Raw genomic sequence first — 17,267 nt, forward strand, 5'->3', positions numbered from 1 at the left:
GCAGTGTTTCTCAAACTGGATCTGAATCACCTGAATAACTTGTTAAACGACGTTGGACCCCATACATTCCAATTTAGTAGATCTGGAGTGGGGCCCAGAATTGGCATTTCTAACAAATTCACAGGAGATATTGATGCTGCTGGTCCAGAAACTATATTTTGAAAACCACTAGAGCAATGGCTCACAGCTGGAAGTAAGCATTAGGACATAATCATATCTTGGCCCACTCTACCTACTGAATCCGAATTTTCATTGTGTTGGGTAGACAGGCATTTTTTCAGCTTAAAAGCTCCACAGGTGATCCTGATGCACTATCCTGGTTAAGAACCATGAATTCAATGATTAATTAACTCCAGGGTCTGGACTTCCCCTTCTTCCCAAGCCTTACTTTTCACACCCCTTCCAACTTTCAACCCTGTTCATATGGAAAAGTCATATGGAAAAGCAGGCAGTCTGATGATTCCAGACCTCTGCTCTCTCTCTCTGAGCCCTGGATTAATCTTAGTTATTCATTCACTCATCCATTCATTCACTGAGCCTGAGCACTTGCCAGGCACTGCACCAGACTCAGAGCAGTGTGGTAAACACAAAAGACACAGCTCTATCTCATGGAGCCAACCCCATTGCTCTGAGCTCCCCATCTCTCTCATTGCTTCCCTTCTCTCTTATTGCACAGACAAATACTGGCTTAACATGCTCTGCACGGTCTTGTGAGACTGTAAATTTCATGAAAGCAGAGACTGTGGTCTGTCTTTGTAGATGCTCAATAAACGTTTATTCACATTAAACTGAAAAGCTCTGCCCCTGACCTTGCCCTCTTTCAAAATTCATCTCCAGAGTCCTCTGTCTGTGATGTCTTTCCTGACCTGCTCTGACTCACTCCCACCAGTCAGAACAGCTCTGCCTTCCATGAGCCCCACCCTTTAACCACATGCAGATTTTAACTCATCTTTTATTCCATATTGTTTCTAGATCTGGCTCCTCCTACCAAACTCTGGGCCTCTCAAGGTCAGGGACCATTTTATTTTGCCTTTTAATTTCTGTACTTCATATAGCAGTGACATAATACTATTTGCCAAATCAATGATGAAGTCAATTTTGTTTTCCCTGAAGCCTGCTTTGCTATGTTTTGCTATGTGTGTGCCAAACTTCCTTGTGGCTTTAATGAAATATTCTTAAGATTCTTTGCAGTTCTCCATAGTAGGAAGATACCATAATTTAAATTTCATAAAGTTTGGGATATGCACAACATGGAATTTAAGGGAAAAATGTTTATCAATGGTCCGAATAAAATCCTTCAGAGAGAGGGCAAAGCATGACTTATGGATTGCCCACTGCATTCTGACCCAGGTTTCTGAGTCGCGGTCTTAGCTCCATCTTACACCATCATCCTGGACAAGCCAGTCTCCCAGCCATTTTGCCTCCCAGTTCCATCATTTATAAGCTGAATAGAAGACATGGTTTGTAATCTACACGAAGTCTAGCAAGTGGGATGCTAATTAATGAATTCAAAAGAATCTTTGAAATTCATGTAAAAAGTGAATTTTTTGCAGTAGAAAGAGGTGTTGGGAAAAAAGAGGGTTATACTTTACAAAATATATAAAACGTAGGTGTTCTTAACACACTCTGCTCAGGGCATCATGCCATGAACATAGTAGGTCTTCAATGTATATTTATTGAATGAAAGAAACCAATTCATCTATAAATGCTTTCATTTAAATTGGCAGGAATCGAAAAGCACCAACCGGCTCTCAGAGAAAAACTTGTTGGGTGACTCAGACATTGCATACCGCCAGGAAGCCACAGTTTCCCATTCGCAATGCTGGAGCCAGTGCCAAATGTCCCCCACAGGCAAACACACTCTGTGACTAAAGCTTACATAGCCTCACAAGCATTTGGGGAAATCTTCCAGCCAAACCTATTCATGGCTGCTAAACACAGTTCGTAGTTGTGCACCTGGACACACACCTGTCTGTCAAGCAGGAGTGGAAAATTCATTTCTAAATGACATTTTGGTTGTGTAAAATTCTTAGAAATTTAAGATCATTATTCTATCGAGCATCTGAGTCCTCCATTGGGTAGCCTAGTACATTTTTCAACTACGTACTCTTTTTAGCATGGGTGTAGACATGGGAAGGAAATAAAAAATATATGAATTGTACCACCAACTTAATTTTCTCTTCAGTAGATGGGATATCTGCATATGGAATGAAGACCCTAAAAGCCCACACTATTCCCACAATTGCTTATCGGAAACAATGATCAGTCTATGCAACAAAAGAAAAAGTTAATGAAGTTTGTGTGTCATGGAGCAGATAATTTTACAAGGCTATGTTCTTAAGGTTTCGGAATTAAGGATTTGACTGTGGGAGCAAAGAGTCTTGGGGGCAGAACAACCCAGATAACCTCACCCACATGCATTGCTCACACAATGCTTTTCTGTATGTAAACAGAAAGTAGAAAATAGTATATGGTTTTTGTCCTTAGTATCAAATAGCTGCTTTTTCTTCAGCACACTCTTAAATTTCTGCACAATGCACAGCCTTCAGTACCCCAAGGAGCACAGACAAAAGATATCAGGCAAGTTCACCTACTCCCACGTCCCTGAACAATGCTTGTTGTTAACTAAGCAATTCCCAGGGCAGATTTATGATTTGTGGAACCCGGAGTAAGCACTCAGGTTGGGCCCTTGGAATCTGAGGTCAGAAGCACGTGGTGCCCATTCAGTCTCCAGGGCTTTAGAAAACAGGAAAATGTGACCTAAAGTTTGTGCTTGCGTGTACACCAGAGATAGTTTAGGCATTTAGGGAAATTAAAGCACATTAAGGCTTCAAAACAGCTGGTTGTTTATGCTCCAAGTTTTAACCTTTTCTTTCCTATTCGCTTCTATGCTTTTCTTCTTGTGAATACATGTCTACTGAATTACATGAGTAATCAAATATATATGTAACATGTCTATGGATAAAAGAAATCCTGAAAGAGCAACAAAATATATAGAAAAGTAAATTTAAAATTTTCTTTCTCAATTCTTAAACAGGGTTATGACTTTGATCCTTTTCCTGTATTCTTAGACCCTGGATTATAGCACAAGACAGAATATGTAGTGAGCATACTTAATTTATCCCAAAATTTTATATGGGGATGTAAGTCCAATAAAAACTATAAGTACTTAAAAGATAAATGCAAACAAGTACATAAAAAGATTTCTTTTCCACCTGCCTTTTCAGGGAATATTTTAGCTAGAGTTACACCTCATAGGGTAATAAGATGCTATTAATATGTAACAGACTTCGGGGAACAGTGTCTCTCCTTAGTTGTCTGGCTCAAGTATAAAAGTAAAATAGGTTACTGTTTCCATTTTTATGAGTATAATTATTATCAAGTCATTAAAACTATGAAATAATTAAATTTCATTACTACTCTTTTACTGTTTAATTTTTACCTACTAAATATTAGAATTAAGCTAGAAGAGACAAAAAAGAAAAATATATATATATACACACAATGTTTGCAAACTTTAGAGCCATTGGAAATATCTGAATGCATGATAATTATTCAGAAGATGGATAGTTAATATAATGTAAATACAGCCATATGTCTCAGGCCAAATAAAACTGCCCATGGGTTACTGATGGTGCTGGGTCCTTTCACTCACCCTAGACAATTCAGATGCTAGTCTATTATTCCAGTTGACTTTACATGAAGCAAACCGGCTAGCCACGGTCTCTAAACAATTATTAAATACCTACATTTTTTCAGGAAAATTATGTTCTACAGAGGTTCTGGTGTTTAAAAAATCTGTAGACAAACTTTAAAAGAATGGTTAAGTTTAAAAAGGGGAAATACACTGAAAAATAAATTTATAAAGAAAACCCACCAATACTATAGGCACGATACAGGCACACAAATACTGGTAAAATCACAAGGCTGTTTTTAAATAAATCATAACAAAGTGAGGAAGTTCTGGATTAGGTGACAGAGGCTGGTAAAATCCACAGTCTTCAATTCTGTGGATGTTGACTTAATGCAGACTCATCACTATTATGAAGAAAGAAAAAAAAAAAATGGAGTTTATCCCTTTTAGATTCCAGGCCATTTCTGTATAGAAAGGGAAACACCTCTCAAGGCACGAATGAAAAAGAACATAAATGCCTACCTACTCTAGTGAGCTGCTTCTTATCTGTTACCTCACGCCTACCAGTGCAAACTCACCGGAAAAGTGGAGATTAGTGAGGATAAAACAACACAAAGAGTAGTTCCCTACCCTGCGCCTCCCACTGCATGAACTTTTGACATATCAGCAAACTCTTCCTTTCTCTTGCTGCCGCTGGTGTACTGCTCGCTGTACAGCTTGAGGGACATCTGCTCAACAGCATCTCTTTGTGCTTCCAGGTAGCATAGCTGAACCTCGGCCTGGAGAGAGAAACAAAGAGGAATTGCTGTTTTAATCCAGAAGGAATGCATTTCAAGTGAGGTGTAACAACTCAAAGAATGGGAACTGTTCATATCATTATACTGCTCCTTTTCAGGTTGGATTTAATGGGATCAGCTGGGCATATTCCAGAATTATATTTTAGATCTGAATCTTATAAGTTCCTCCTTAAAGTAGGACCTGAATAAATGAACTCTCAGAAGACTCGGTAAATATCACAAAATATCCCTGAGATCATAATACTGTATGATGAGACTTTACATAAAAATTCTGTGAAATTCCTTAAGAATATCCTTCCTCATATCGCCACATATGTAACATTTATTTTTTAAAGACCCCCCTCTAACCCATACATTTGCATGGACACATATTCTGAATGCTTCTCATTATCTTTCCTGAGGAGAATAAAAAAGCCTAGTACTAATTCTAATACATCTTCAATAATGATGACAGACTTCCTTTATTACATTTTTTGTTCTCTGTATTATTGTCTTAATAACTTTAAACTAGAGGGAATGGTGTTTTTGCCTATGTGCAGGTTTGAACTGTTAAATCTCTTATAGTTATGTGGGCTCGCTGCAGTAAGGAGAGGTAGTAAGTTCACCATGCTGTTTTCTATCAAACTGAGGACAAAAGAATGCTGAATAATATTTGGCATGACAATGTATTAAGTAGATGCTTTATTTATTTCAGCTGTTGTGATCTCTGTGGCTGCAGGGTTCCCTAGTACACCAGATGAGACTGGGGATGAAGTGTTCTCGGTGGCACGCTTGCCCCTGCATGCATGCATGGCAAAAGGGGGGAGGCAATGCTGAGTTCATGTGCTCTGCAGACCAGAGGAACTCTTATTTTCTTTTGACACATTTTACTAAATCCAAGAACATCCACTGACATTTCTGATAAGCCTTAAAACTGCTACTTCTTTATATTTTAACTAGAGGCCCAGTGCACGAATTTGTGCACAGGTGGGGTCCCTCAGCCTGGCCTGTGATCAGGGCAGATTGGGGTCATCTTGCCCAGTCCCTATTGGGGCGATCAGGGCCGGCCAGCCGGCCCGGGGGAAGGACCATGGGAGGTTGGCTGGCCAGGGGGAGTGACCAGGGGAGGTTGGCCAGCCAGGAGGAGGGATCATGGGAGGTTGGCTGTGGGAGTGCACTGACCACCAGGGGACAGCTCCTGTGTTGAACGTCTGCCCCCTGGTGGTCAATGGACATCATAGCGACTCGTCGACCAGTCGTTGAGTTGTTGGGTCATTGGGTCATTGGGTCGTTTGGTCACTGAGGCTTTTATATATATGGATTACATATTCTCCTAGAAAAACAGTTCTGGGTCAGCTATTGGGTAGTTGCCAGAATTCTGTAATATGTAAGAAAGGTCAAGTCAGACACAACCTTCTCCTCTTTGTGTCCAGAGCCAATCACCACCTTTTGCCTAGTCTCTAGTTTTATAAAACCTGGGAGTAGAGGGGAGTGTTATTATAAAGTGTCAGCTTCTTAAAAGTGCAACTCAGGACTCAGTCAAGGAAATGGGGAGCATATGAAATCTAAGATATCAATCCATTCTAGAGTTCCTACGTTGTTGCTTTCCACAAGCAGTTAATCATTACTGCTCTGGACTGCCAAGGAAGAACTTTTGAAAAATACTAAAATTACTTTATTCACATAATTGAAGTTTCAGAAATCAGTTAAAAAGTTCATGTGAACTTGCCCAAACTAATTGGCTTGAATAAGAATAGACTCATAAGAATTATGTCAAACCCTATAAACAAAAGATAATGTTTTATGGAGCATATTCAGTTTGAAGGAGAAGGGTGTGGCTGGTGAGAAGACACAAAGGAATTTAGCACCTTTATCAAGGATGACAAATAAGAGGAATGGAGCATGTTAATGGCATTATAGACAAGTCTCAACCAAGAGACATGCAGATATCATAGAACTTGGAGGAATAATACCTAGAGACCTAAGAATGGTTTTTAAAGGGGGTGGGGGGAGGTATAAAATTGAATAGAGGAAGTCAATGATTAGAAAAAAAAACAATAAAACATAGCTCTCAAAAGAGCACACACCATATTATGTGAATAAATAAATATGAGATAACTGAGAGATGTTGAACAATAGCCAAAGAGCTTAAAAACAATTTTCCCAAATGCCATCCCCACTCGACTCCTCCCCTCATTAAAGCTATCGGGATAGTGAGGAGGTTGTCCCACACCAAGAATTCTATTGGGAACCCCATTAGAATAATGATTCTGTACCATAAGGTGCCAAGGGGCATGTTTGATTCTGAGAGGTTCCTGTTTGTTTTTAACCATCCTATGGTAACAAGCTTGTTGTGGGTAATGATCTCACAAATGAATGTTACTGGTCACAAAAAGGATCATAAAGAGGGATGTTGACTTAATGCAGACTCATAACTATTATGAAAAAATAATTGGAGTTTATCCCTTTTAGATCCCAGGCCATTTCTGTATAGAAAGGGAAACATCTCTCATATAACAGGGATACATGGAAAGGACTTCAGAGAACAACGCTGAGAGCAACTTGAAAGATAGTCACCCAACAAAAATGATTGAAATGTTGCAATCTAAGACTTTTATTGCACAATATCTCACTGGCACTTGACATAAAAAAAAAACTTCCCGGCACAACAAGGAGATGAATTAGATGGCCCAAATCTTTCCTATCCATCTCTATTTCTATCTCTGCTTTCAGTGATTCATTCCTAAACATGATGATAAAGGTAGAACCAAAGTAGCTGCTTCTGCTAAGGTTGAATAACTTCGCAGTTTAAATATCTCTGTAAGCTGGCTTCCCTTTTCTTCATACTATATCTTAGTCTAAATGTAAACTCTTAGGTGGAAGATTTGAAGAAAATGCAGTTCTTACAAAAATAACATTGAATCTTTGATTAAAGTAATTTTATTTATTAGCATTTATGATAACAGTGGATACCTTTAAAAGTTAACATATTTTACAAATGAAAACTTAGCCTGATTAAATAATATTACTGATGTGTAACCAACAAGATTTGGCAACTTACTCATTAAGGAAAATAAGAAGGAATAAGAGGGAAGACCCACCTCACATTTCCTGGGAGTAGGAGTATAAAAAGAACAATGCTATGGTAGATGGAACAAATAAGCTGGATTTGATTAAGTCTTTTGTTTGAGGTACTGATGGGATACCCAAAATGAGATATTTAGCAAGCAAGTAAAAATATTAAGACTGAAATATAAACTTAGAGGCAACAGTTGGCATTGAGAGATGAAATCAGAGTGCCCTGGAAGAGAAGACATGATAGGGCGAGAAAAAGGATCAGTTCTCGTTTCCTCTGGTCTAAGCCTGTATTACAGCTTGGCTGACCTGATGAGATGGATTCTCAATCGCTCTTCCTCCATCCTTCTTCCCCATCCCCAAATCCACGTTATAGATGGTTCATCGACTCATCTTTTGCATCACATCTGGGATCACTGCTTGTTTAATGGCTTAATTCTGGACGTCTTTTCTTTATTATACTCTCTTCTATGGCTTCCAATGCCATCAATATAGTAATGGCTTCCAATCCTCTCCTCTGAGCTCCACACTAGATACCTAACCAACCACCTGACATTGCTACTTGGATTTACTTTAGGTATAACTGTGCCAAACAGAACTCTCCATTCTCATCCTCCCCTCTTCCCCCAAAACATCCTTTCCTTGGGCCTTTCCTTTTAGACAATTGGCCTATCTATTGCTCAGGTCAGGAACCTAAAAGGAATCCTTGACTCCTCCTTGTCTTCATTTACCACAGCCAGTTACTCCCTCAAATCGGTTCAATCCCCTTCCAAAATGTCTCTCCAGTCTGTTTTCCAGTCTGCAAGGTAGCCAGCCAGATCCAAGTCTGCAGCATCTCTCCCCTGCAGCACAGCAATTATGTCCTAACATGTATTTCCCATGTAGCACCCACTGCTGCCCAGTCGCTTCCTTTACAGTGGCTGGAGTGGTCTTTATAAAACACCAGTTGGTTTCATACTGCAATTAGGCCTAAAAAAACACACTTCTCTCATGACCCATAAGTTTTAGTTCCTGCCTACCTCAGACCTCATGCCTCCCTCTCAGACCTACTTACCTCACTCTTGATCACCATCCCCTGTCATCCTTGCCTTCTTTCTGTTCTTTAAACAGCTTTCCTGTCTCAGGACCTTTGTGCATATTGTTGCCCTTCGCTAGAACATTCTCTCGATAATATCTTCTCATCCTTCAGCTCTCAGCTGACATGTTACTTCTCAGAAAGGCCTTCCCTGACCACCTTATCAAAAGTAGATCCACTTTATCTTTCTCTATTTTGGAACAGTGGTAATTTCCTTAACAGCACATATCACAACTTAAATGTTTGTGTTTGTCTCAACTTTTCCTGTCTCTGTCTCAAGACTCCACGTTCTACAAAGGAACTTTGTTTTCCATGTCTCCTTTGCCATTTCATAGTCCCAGTTATTTGCAGAGCCCCTACATGTTCCAGATATTGCCAAACCTTTAACATAATGTATGAATTCAACTGTGCTCCCCCCTACCCCTTTGTATGTTCAAGCCATAAACACCAAGTGACTATATTTGGAGATAGGGTCCTTAAGGGGGTAATTAAGGTTAAGTGAAGTAACAAGGGTGGGGCCCTAATCTAGTAGGAATGGTGTCCTATGATGAGGAAGAGTAGGACACATAAAGAAAAGGTCCTCTAAGACATAGTAAGAAGGTGGTCACTTACAAGCCAGAAACCAAACCTGATAACATCTATATCTTGGACTGCCAGCTTCCAAAACTGTGAGAAATTAGTTTCTGCTGTTTAAGTTGCCCATCTATGGTATTTTGTTATTGCCACTCTAGCAGGCTAATCCACATAGTAAAATTAGAAACACTGCTGTTTCATCTGAGGTTTAATACAATTGCTTTACTGCTTATCATTGGTAGCATGTCTTCCCCTTTATTTTGTATGCACCTGGAGCCCAAATCACTAGAGATATACCTCTTCAAATTTAGATTACAAATTAATAATTTAGTCAGAACACAAGACACAGTGTTCTAAAATATTTTATTTAAATTTGGCTTGGTGTGTGGTGATCCAAATTCAATGATCTTTGGAGCCTGAATAATTACTCAGCTGTCTACTTCTCTCTAATATTGTGTCTAATAACAAGGTAGCTAGCCCATGATAAATTTGGGAGAGTAAGTTTTAGTCATTCTAATAATCTTTAAGGATTAAATACATAATCATTTTTATAAGCACGTACAGATATACACCTTACCCTTACCTTAAAAAGCACTAATTTAGTTAAGAAATACCAATTATCTATAATAATAAAAGTGTAATATGCTAATTAGACCAGACGGCCTTCTGGATGACCTTCTGGATGAAGCCGGGGCTGAAAGGTGCCTGCCAGCGGCTGAAGGGAAGCCCGGGTCCTGGGTACCAGAGGACGGCAGCCGGGGGAAGGAAGGCCTACTCTTGCACAAATTTCGTGCATCGGGCCTCTAGTTTCATTATAACGGCACATCCCAGAATCCTCTGTTAAGTGTCCTAATAATGTTAAAGTTAATTTTACTTTCTTAACTCATGCCTCTGTAGGTGTACTTCATAGCTTCCCACCATGTCTTCCCTCCTGCTTGCATCTGGGCCCATGTTCTCTGTCTCCCCTCCTGTTTCGGTGGAAATCATCCAGACTTCTAAGATCAGTCCCCTGCACTTGTGTACCAGACCCCCTCTTAACTACACAAAGATGATCCCTACCACAGCAAATTGCCCTTCTCTCCTAAATCATTTTCTGCTCTATTGTATTAGTCACATTAGTACATTAGCGCCATCCCCCCCCACCCCGCCCAAATGTCTTTTCCATGTAAGAAAAAAAAGGAAAAATAATCTCTAGATGGCAGTTGACATCAACCTATCCTCTGGCTTTATCTATACTCAATATGTCTAATTCCTCTCCGATTTTTTCTTGAACACACTCCAGTCAAGCTTTTGTCCACATCCCCCATGCCAGCGTTCAGTCCACATCCCCCATGCCAGCGTTCAGTCCACATCCCCATGCCAGCGTTCAGTCCACATCCCCATGCCAGCGTTCAGTCCACATCCCCCATGTCAGCAGTCAGCTCCAGCAGGGCTGGTAGACACTTTCTAGGGGCATTTGGTCTTGTTTGCAGACAGCTCAGTCCCTCAACTCTCTCAGGTCTTTGCTGAAATGTCATCTTCTCATTCAGGTCTTCTACAATCTTCTACATAAGACTTTAACTCACCCCTACCCACAGCAGTACCTATCCTCCTTCATATTGATTCTTCCCATCTAGCTCTAGCCAAAATTTACTTTGTGTTGTCTATCTTCCCCAACCCCCATGGATTGGAAGCCCCATGAGGGCAGCAACTTGTATCTATGTGTTCATTGCTATATCCCCAGTACTGAGCACAGCACATGGAATGTGACAGCCACTCTACAAATTGTCTGAATAAATTTTACCGAGTTAAAAAAATCTGAAGTGGTTTAAAATGTACAAGGAAACAAAACAGAGTTGGAGTCCATAGCCTCGGCTTGCTTTTTAAAATATTGGCTTCATTCTCCCTCAGAAAGAAGATTATTTTTGACACAAATAAAAATTATTTTTATATATATTTTTATAATATATATAAATAATTTTATACACACACACACACACACACACACACATTTTTCTAGGGTATATATTAAAATATATACTTTCCTCTAGGGAAAAAGAAGAAAAGAAAAGCTTCTTTAATTGAAGAATCATTTGGTAATGTGTTGTTCTGCTAACAAAGTGATCTTACATACTGCACATTATATTAGAAATTAACCATGGTGGTCACACACATACAGAATGAAACTTCAGCTAGTGTCCCGTGTGGCAACCTTCACAATCTATTTCAAAACACAGTTTTAAGTCTTCAGGGCAGGGGCTTGTTTTAGCTTCATAAAATCTGATTTCCCATAAAAAAAAAAAATAGTCATTTGAGCTTTTGGAAAAGACATTAACAATGCCACAGGTTTTGGGTGTGTTTTTTTGTTTGTTTTGTTTTGTTTTTTAATTAGGAAATTGAACCCAGAAAGAAGGATTTCTTTAAAAAGTTAAAGATATTTATACTTTAGGAAATATTTTAATATAAGTTATTTGGAACAGTCCACACTAACTCAGGACAATCACAGGATCCTTCAATATAATAGGTGAGAACTGTACTTTTTCTGGCAATCATTTGTCATTGGGGAATAATTTCCTACTTTTACTACACAGTTTTGTTTTTTTAACCTTTGATGCAGTATCTCTAAGCACATGCCTTTTTCTCTTTTTTCTTGCACAAATATTTAATACTAGAGGCCCAGTGCATGAAATTCGTGCACGGGTAGGGTCCCTAGGCCTGGCCTGCGATCAGGGCTGATCTTTGGGGTGACCAGCGGGGCAATCAGGGGGCCCCCACTGGCACCTGCCTTGTCTGGCCTGGTGCCGCCCACTCACCGCCCCACCCCCTACCCCCCACTGCCGCTGCTGGTCCAGGCCTGAGGGCTGGGGGCAGCTCCTGCATGGAGTGTCTGCCCCCTGGTGGTCAGTGCACATCATAGCAAACAGTCGTTCTGCTGGTTGTTCAGCCATTCAGTCGATTTGCATATTAGGCTCTTATTATATAGGATGCTTTCTCTCTTTCCTCCCCATAGTATCCCTCTTGCAACTGGTCCAGATTGCTTCCTTCTGGAAACACCTTCAGGCCTCAAGGCCTTGACAAGCTCTTTCAGGATTGATTAGAATCTACACTTTGAAATCTCCATTCTTTTATTTATCAGAGTTCCCCATACTCACTCTAGGATTTAGAGTTGTCACCTTTACAGTGTTGGAGATTTTTGCTTTAAGATCCTGGTTATCTATAATAACATAATCATAATATGCAAATCAACCAAACGGCTGAACAGTGGAATGACCGGCCTGAGAACCATCCAGATGAAGCTGGGGCTGGGAGGGCTGAGGCAGCAGCCAGGGCGGCTGTGAGGGCCAAGGCAGCCAGGGCGGTAAGGGCCTACCCTTTCGTGAATTCCATGCATCAGGCCTCTAGTTTTGTATATTGTTGCCTTTGTCATCATTGCTGGTGGTTCATAATTTCCTGAGATAACTCATCTTAGGGATTGAATTCAAAGTGGATTTCTTTTGTCCAGAAATGAACCCTCTAAAGACATTTTTTTACATACTCATGATTAGCTACATTCTGGCTAAATACAAATAACATTTGGTATTACAACGGATGAGAATCTCACGTTGTTCTTTAGTCCCTCATGAATGACTGAATGGGGTACTGTTCTTTAGCCCTGTATTTCTTTAGAGTAAAGTTGATTAAGAGCCTCCATTTATTCATTTAACAAGTTTATCCTGAGAATCTCTTATGTGTCAAATGTTGAGTAAGATACATCTGGGTCAGACATGGTGCCTGCCCTCAGGGAACATGTAACCTAGAATTATAGAAAAATTATACTAAATAATAGGAGCTAAAATATGCATTCAATATTATACTTCAAAAATGTTGCCAAAGAAACAATTTGTTTGTTGGAATGTTCTTTTTACCATTGGATAAGAGAGTCATAAAAGTATTTAAAAATATATATTTTTCCCATTGTTAAAAATTAAATGTATATAAAAATTTTAACAAGAATATCAAATCTATTTCAATATTATACTCAACAAAGACTACTGTAGATACTAGTCTCTGTATATTAGGATACAAAACTTCTACGAATATATTGGCAGCCCCAGAAAAACTAGCTTAGGTTCTCAAGGTTTCTTTATATTTATATTCATGGATAACTAACTCAGGACAAATGCAAAAGATAACTGATTTAAGTAAAAAATATTATATTTATATCTTTAGAAAGTAATCTTTATTTCTATTGACTTGATGCTATTTACAAACCATTTAAGAACATTCACTATAATGTTTAGAAAATTTAATTTTAAAAGTATGTCCTTCAATATATTTGTTAAATAGTAAGTAAGCATCTTTACACAAATCAGAAAAATTAAAATCAATGTTATTTTCATTATTTCTTCTGTATTTATTTGTGTTAAAGAAAAATGTCTTCTTCCATTTTAATGATAGAGGAGATATTTATTAACAGTAATACATCCACCTAACAAATATAAAGAACAAATACATCACACAAATGCATCTGTGGAGAGCCTCATCCACCACTGTCCTCCTCGTCTTTGTAATGCAAGTAGTTAAAGTCATTAAAAATTCAGCATTTTATGTCATGAGCAAGGGTGGGAAGAGAGGGTGATTACACTGTGCCAACTGGAGGGGATGATTAGAATCCCAATGTTTCTCCATTACTGTTTCCTTAGCAAATTTCTGTACAGTGACATAGGCATCAAGTCTGTGTTTATATTCTATGACTGTTCTTATTCCCATCTTCCAAATTTCACTATAGCAAATCCTTATTTACTTTCTGGCAGAAACAAAAAAATTAAAGATGTATAATGTGAAGACACAATCTTAGCTTCTCTTGCCCTGCAGGACTGGCGGTTGCTTCCCACGTACAATTATGCTGGCAAATGCAGCTATTAACTCTATCTGACTAGACCATGCACTCCAGCTCCTTTGAAATTCTATAGAATACTGGTCCTTAGATGGTGATAGAAAGGAAGGAATGAAATAGGAACAACAAGAATTACTTTACATACTAATAATAACAATTTAGTTATCAAAACAGAACTGAACAAGTGTGTCTTTATACTGTTCTTTTAAAAACTTAGCCGCCTGGGGTTCTGATAATCACGGCCCCTGGTTCAGGAATGCACAGCAGCACTCGGCCCAGTGCTATATCCTCATTTCAAAGAGAATCATTCAAACCAACATCCATCCTGTCAAGAATCTCGACTTTGAGCTGCTAATGTAGAATAAAAATCAATATAAATTTTGATCATTTGATGAATATTTACTTCTTGCTTTAGTGTTTGGGGATTTAGAATTGAAAAGTGCTGAATCAAGTCATTTTATTTTTTTTGTGTTTGTGCCAACACCAATTTACTACCCTCCAGAAAGTTCCAGAACAAGATGTCTCAGGTGGCATGAATGTGGGTTTTTCCTGTCAATCATAACAGTGTGTCAGTAGGGAACCCTAATCATTTCCCTTTCATACTCTCAGTGTTCCAAAAAGGAATATTTTGATTACTTCCCTGGAAAAAGTAAACTTTCTCATTTAGACTCACTACTGTAAGCCTGGGTGCCTGTTGTTTTTGGCATTCGGCTGAGCCTAAAGTGATATGATCTAGTAAAAGTTAAACACTTTATCTTTGGCTCTAAGGATAGTGCACAAAAATAAATAAATAAATACATACATACATACATAAAGAGTTTCCATATGGAGTCCTCTACAAGCAGCACTGAGTGTCACCCCCAAGGCAAAGAGCTTTTACAGAAGTGCTATCTTTCTCCATGCAGTTTTTGTAAAAAACAAACAAAAAACAAGAAAATATCAACTAACTGCTCTAATCAACACAACAACTTCATAATAAAAAAGACTTTACATTTTTTATTATAAATTAAAAGAAAATGCACTATAGACAAGTAACTCTAAAAGAACTTGGAAATGGAAAAGTGATTCCTATGTAAGGCTAGTTACATGAGTAAAGCAGCATGCCATCAACTCCATTATGATACTTCAATATCTATCATCTATCTATCTATCTATCTATCTATCTATCTATCTATCTATCTAAGAGAGAAAGAGAGAGAGAGAGAGAGAGAGAGAGAGAGAGAGAGAGAGAGAGAGAACAAGAGTATTATTCTTACAGAATGCTTCCATCATGATTTTTTAAAGAATGATCTTTCCCAAGAAATAGATGATAGATGATAGATACTTCATCTATCTATCTATCTATCTATCTATCTATCTATCTATCTATCTATCTAAGAGAGAGAGAGAGAGAGAGAGAGAGAGAGAGAGAGAGAACAAAACAAGAGTATTATTCTTACAGAATGCTTCCATCATGATTTTTTAAAGAATGATCTTTCCCAATTTGAAAAAACCTAAACTAATTGCAAGTACCAAAGAGGTAAGCTATTCTCATTTAAAAAATAAAATAAAATCTCACATAAGACATAGTGGCAGAAGATTCAATATGAAGGAGAAATTTTTGTTGTTTCCTTATAAATTAAATAGAAATGGCAGCAGCTGCCTTTCCCAAAGATGATATAGCCCTGGACAATCACTAAGTATTATGTAGACAGATGTTTTAAATAAAATAAGTATTTAGATCGCTAGATACCTTGCTAGATATGAAGGCAATTATAGGATGTCTTTGTTAAATTACATTTTTCATTTTTGTGAGGGAAAAATGAATTGTCCTGGAAACAGCACCGACAGGAAATGATTCTATATCTAAAACAGCTGGAGACTGTAACTAATATAAATTTACTTGAAAATAAAAATGCTGTGTGCCTCTGGAGACATGCAGTAACATGCCATAAAAACAGATGGGAATATAAAAGTATTTAAAAGGAGGAAAATATATTTTATCTAGATATTATACTGAGAGGTGATTCACTGATAAATAAGAAATATTTAAAGATGAAAACAGAAAGAAAATCAAGAGTCATTTTAAAACTTAGATATTTTATTTAAAATCACCTTTGTAGGAAATATCAAGATACTTTTTTAGGAAAAACCCTTTGCTTTTCAACATATTGGTTATTATCAATTTACTAAAGTCAATGAAAATGTTAAGGTGAGAATTGTGTTTAATTGGGAAATTCTAATGTTAGCGGAGGATACTTACTATGAGTAAGGCAAGGACCCCTGATGTTAGGTAAGAATATTCCAGTAAATCTCAATGCCATATGTAATAGCCTCCTCACAAAGGCTCCCACTACCTTTGTGCACCCTCCCTCATCCCCACTCTTGCTAACTGTTGAATTAGAAAGATACCTGATATACTAATTCATACCAAATATTCACAGGCATTGACATGTTAACATGGTGCCCACCTTCAAGTTCATGAATTTAATCATTCTTCACTTTAATATTGAAATGCATGAATCTGCAATATAAGTTTAAGGAAGGCTATGGGTGGAAATCTATTTTCACAGCAGGGGTGAGAAGAGCCTGGAAAAGACCCCCCAAGTCTTGCGTGTTCACCTCCCTCATCTATTCCTAAGACCCATCCTGGCCTGGTTCCTGGGAATCTAAGGCAGGAGGAGATTGTGTGAGCCTGGGATTTCCTGTGGGGCCCCAATCTGCACAGCCAGGGAAGAACACAAACCTTCAGAAGTTAGTTTATGCATGTTAGTGGGAAAAGAGACCCAACAAGGAGGAGAGTGAAATGAGAATACAGGCAGAGGGAAGAGCAAGGAGAAAAAGCTAGTGTATATTATAAGAGAACATTTACCACAATAGTGCCCACAGAACCCAAAATGAAATATTCTTAAATGAAATTTTGACTTAAACATAATTCTTTTGTAGGTTGAAGGTGCAATATCTTCAAAAATAAAGCTCTAAACCCAAATTAGAACTCACAAATTTGCTATAGGTTAAATGTTTGTGTCCCCAAAAAATTTGTGTGCTGAAACCTAACCCCCAATGTGATGGTATTAGGAGGTAAGGGTTTTTGGTTAACGGTTAGATCACAAAGGTGGAGCCCACTGACATGGGATTAGTGCCCTTACAAGAGACCCCTTTAGAGCGCTCTCCCCCTTCTGCCATGTGAGGACACAATGAAGCAGGAAGCAGGCTGTCACCACATAGGGGATCTGCCAGCATCTTGATCTTGGACTTCTCAGCCTTCAGAACTGTGAGAAATAAATTTCTGTTGTTTAT

The 17,267-nt window shown here is 38.5% G+C and overlaps 1 protein-coding gene across 2 annotated transcripts in view; it reads right to left on the reverse strand.

Moving 5' to 3' along the window:
• The window catches only part of AKAP6 (A-kinase anchoring protein 6), a 490,615-nt gene that overhangs the window by 136,362 nt on the left and 336,986 nt on the right, over positions 1 to 17,267 (reverse strand). For both annotated transcript variants that reach the window (XM_079769683.1, XM_079769682.1), the window contains exon 9: positions 4,265 to 4,413. In XM_079769683.1, coding sequence (XP_079625809.1) covers positions 4,265 to 4,413 — 149 coding nt within the window. The remainder of the gene's footprint in view (positions 1 to 4,264; positions 4,414 to 17,267) is intronic.

Source organism: Cnephaeus nilssonii (assembly GCF_951640355.1).
Source record: "Cnephaeus nilssonii genome assembly, chromosome: 4".
NCBI lineage: Eukaryota > Metazoa > Chordata > Mammalia > Chiroptera > Vespertilionidae > Cnephaeus > Cnephaeus nilssonii.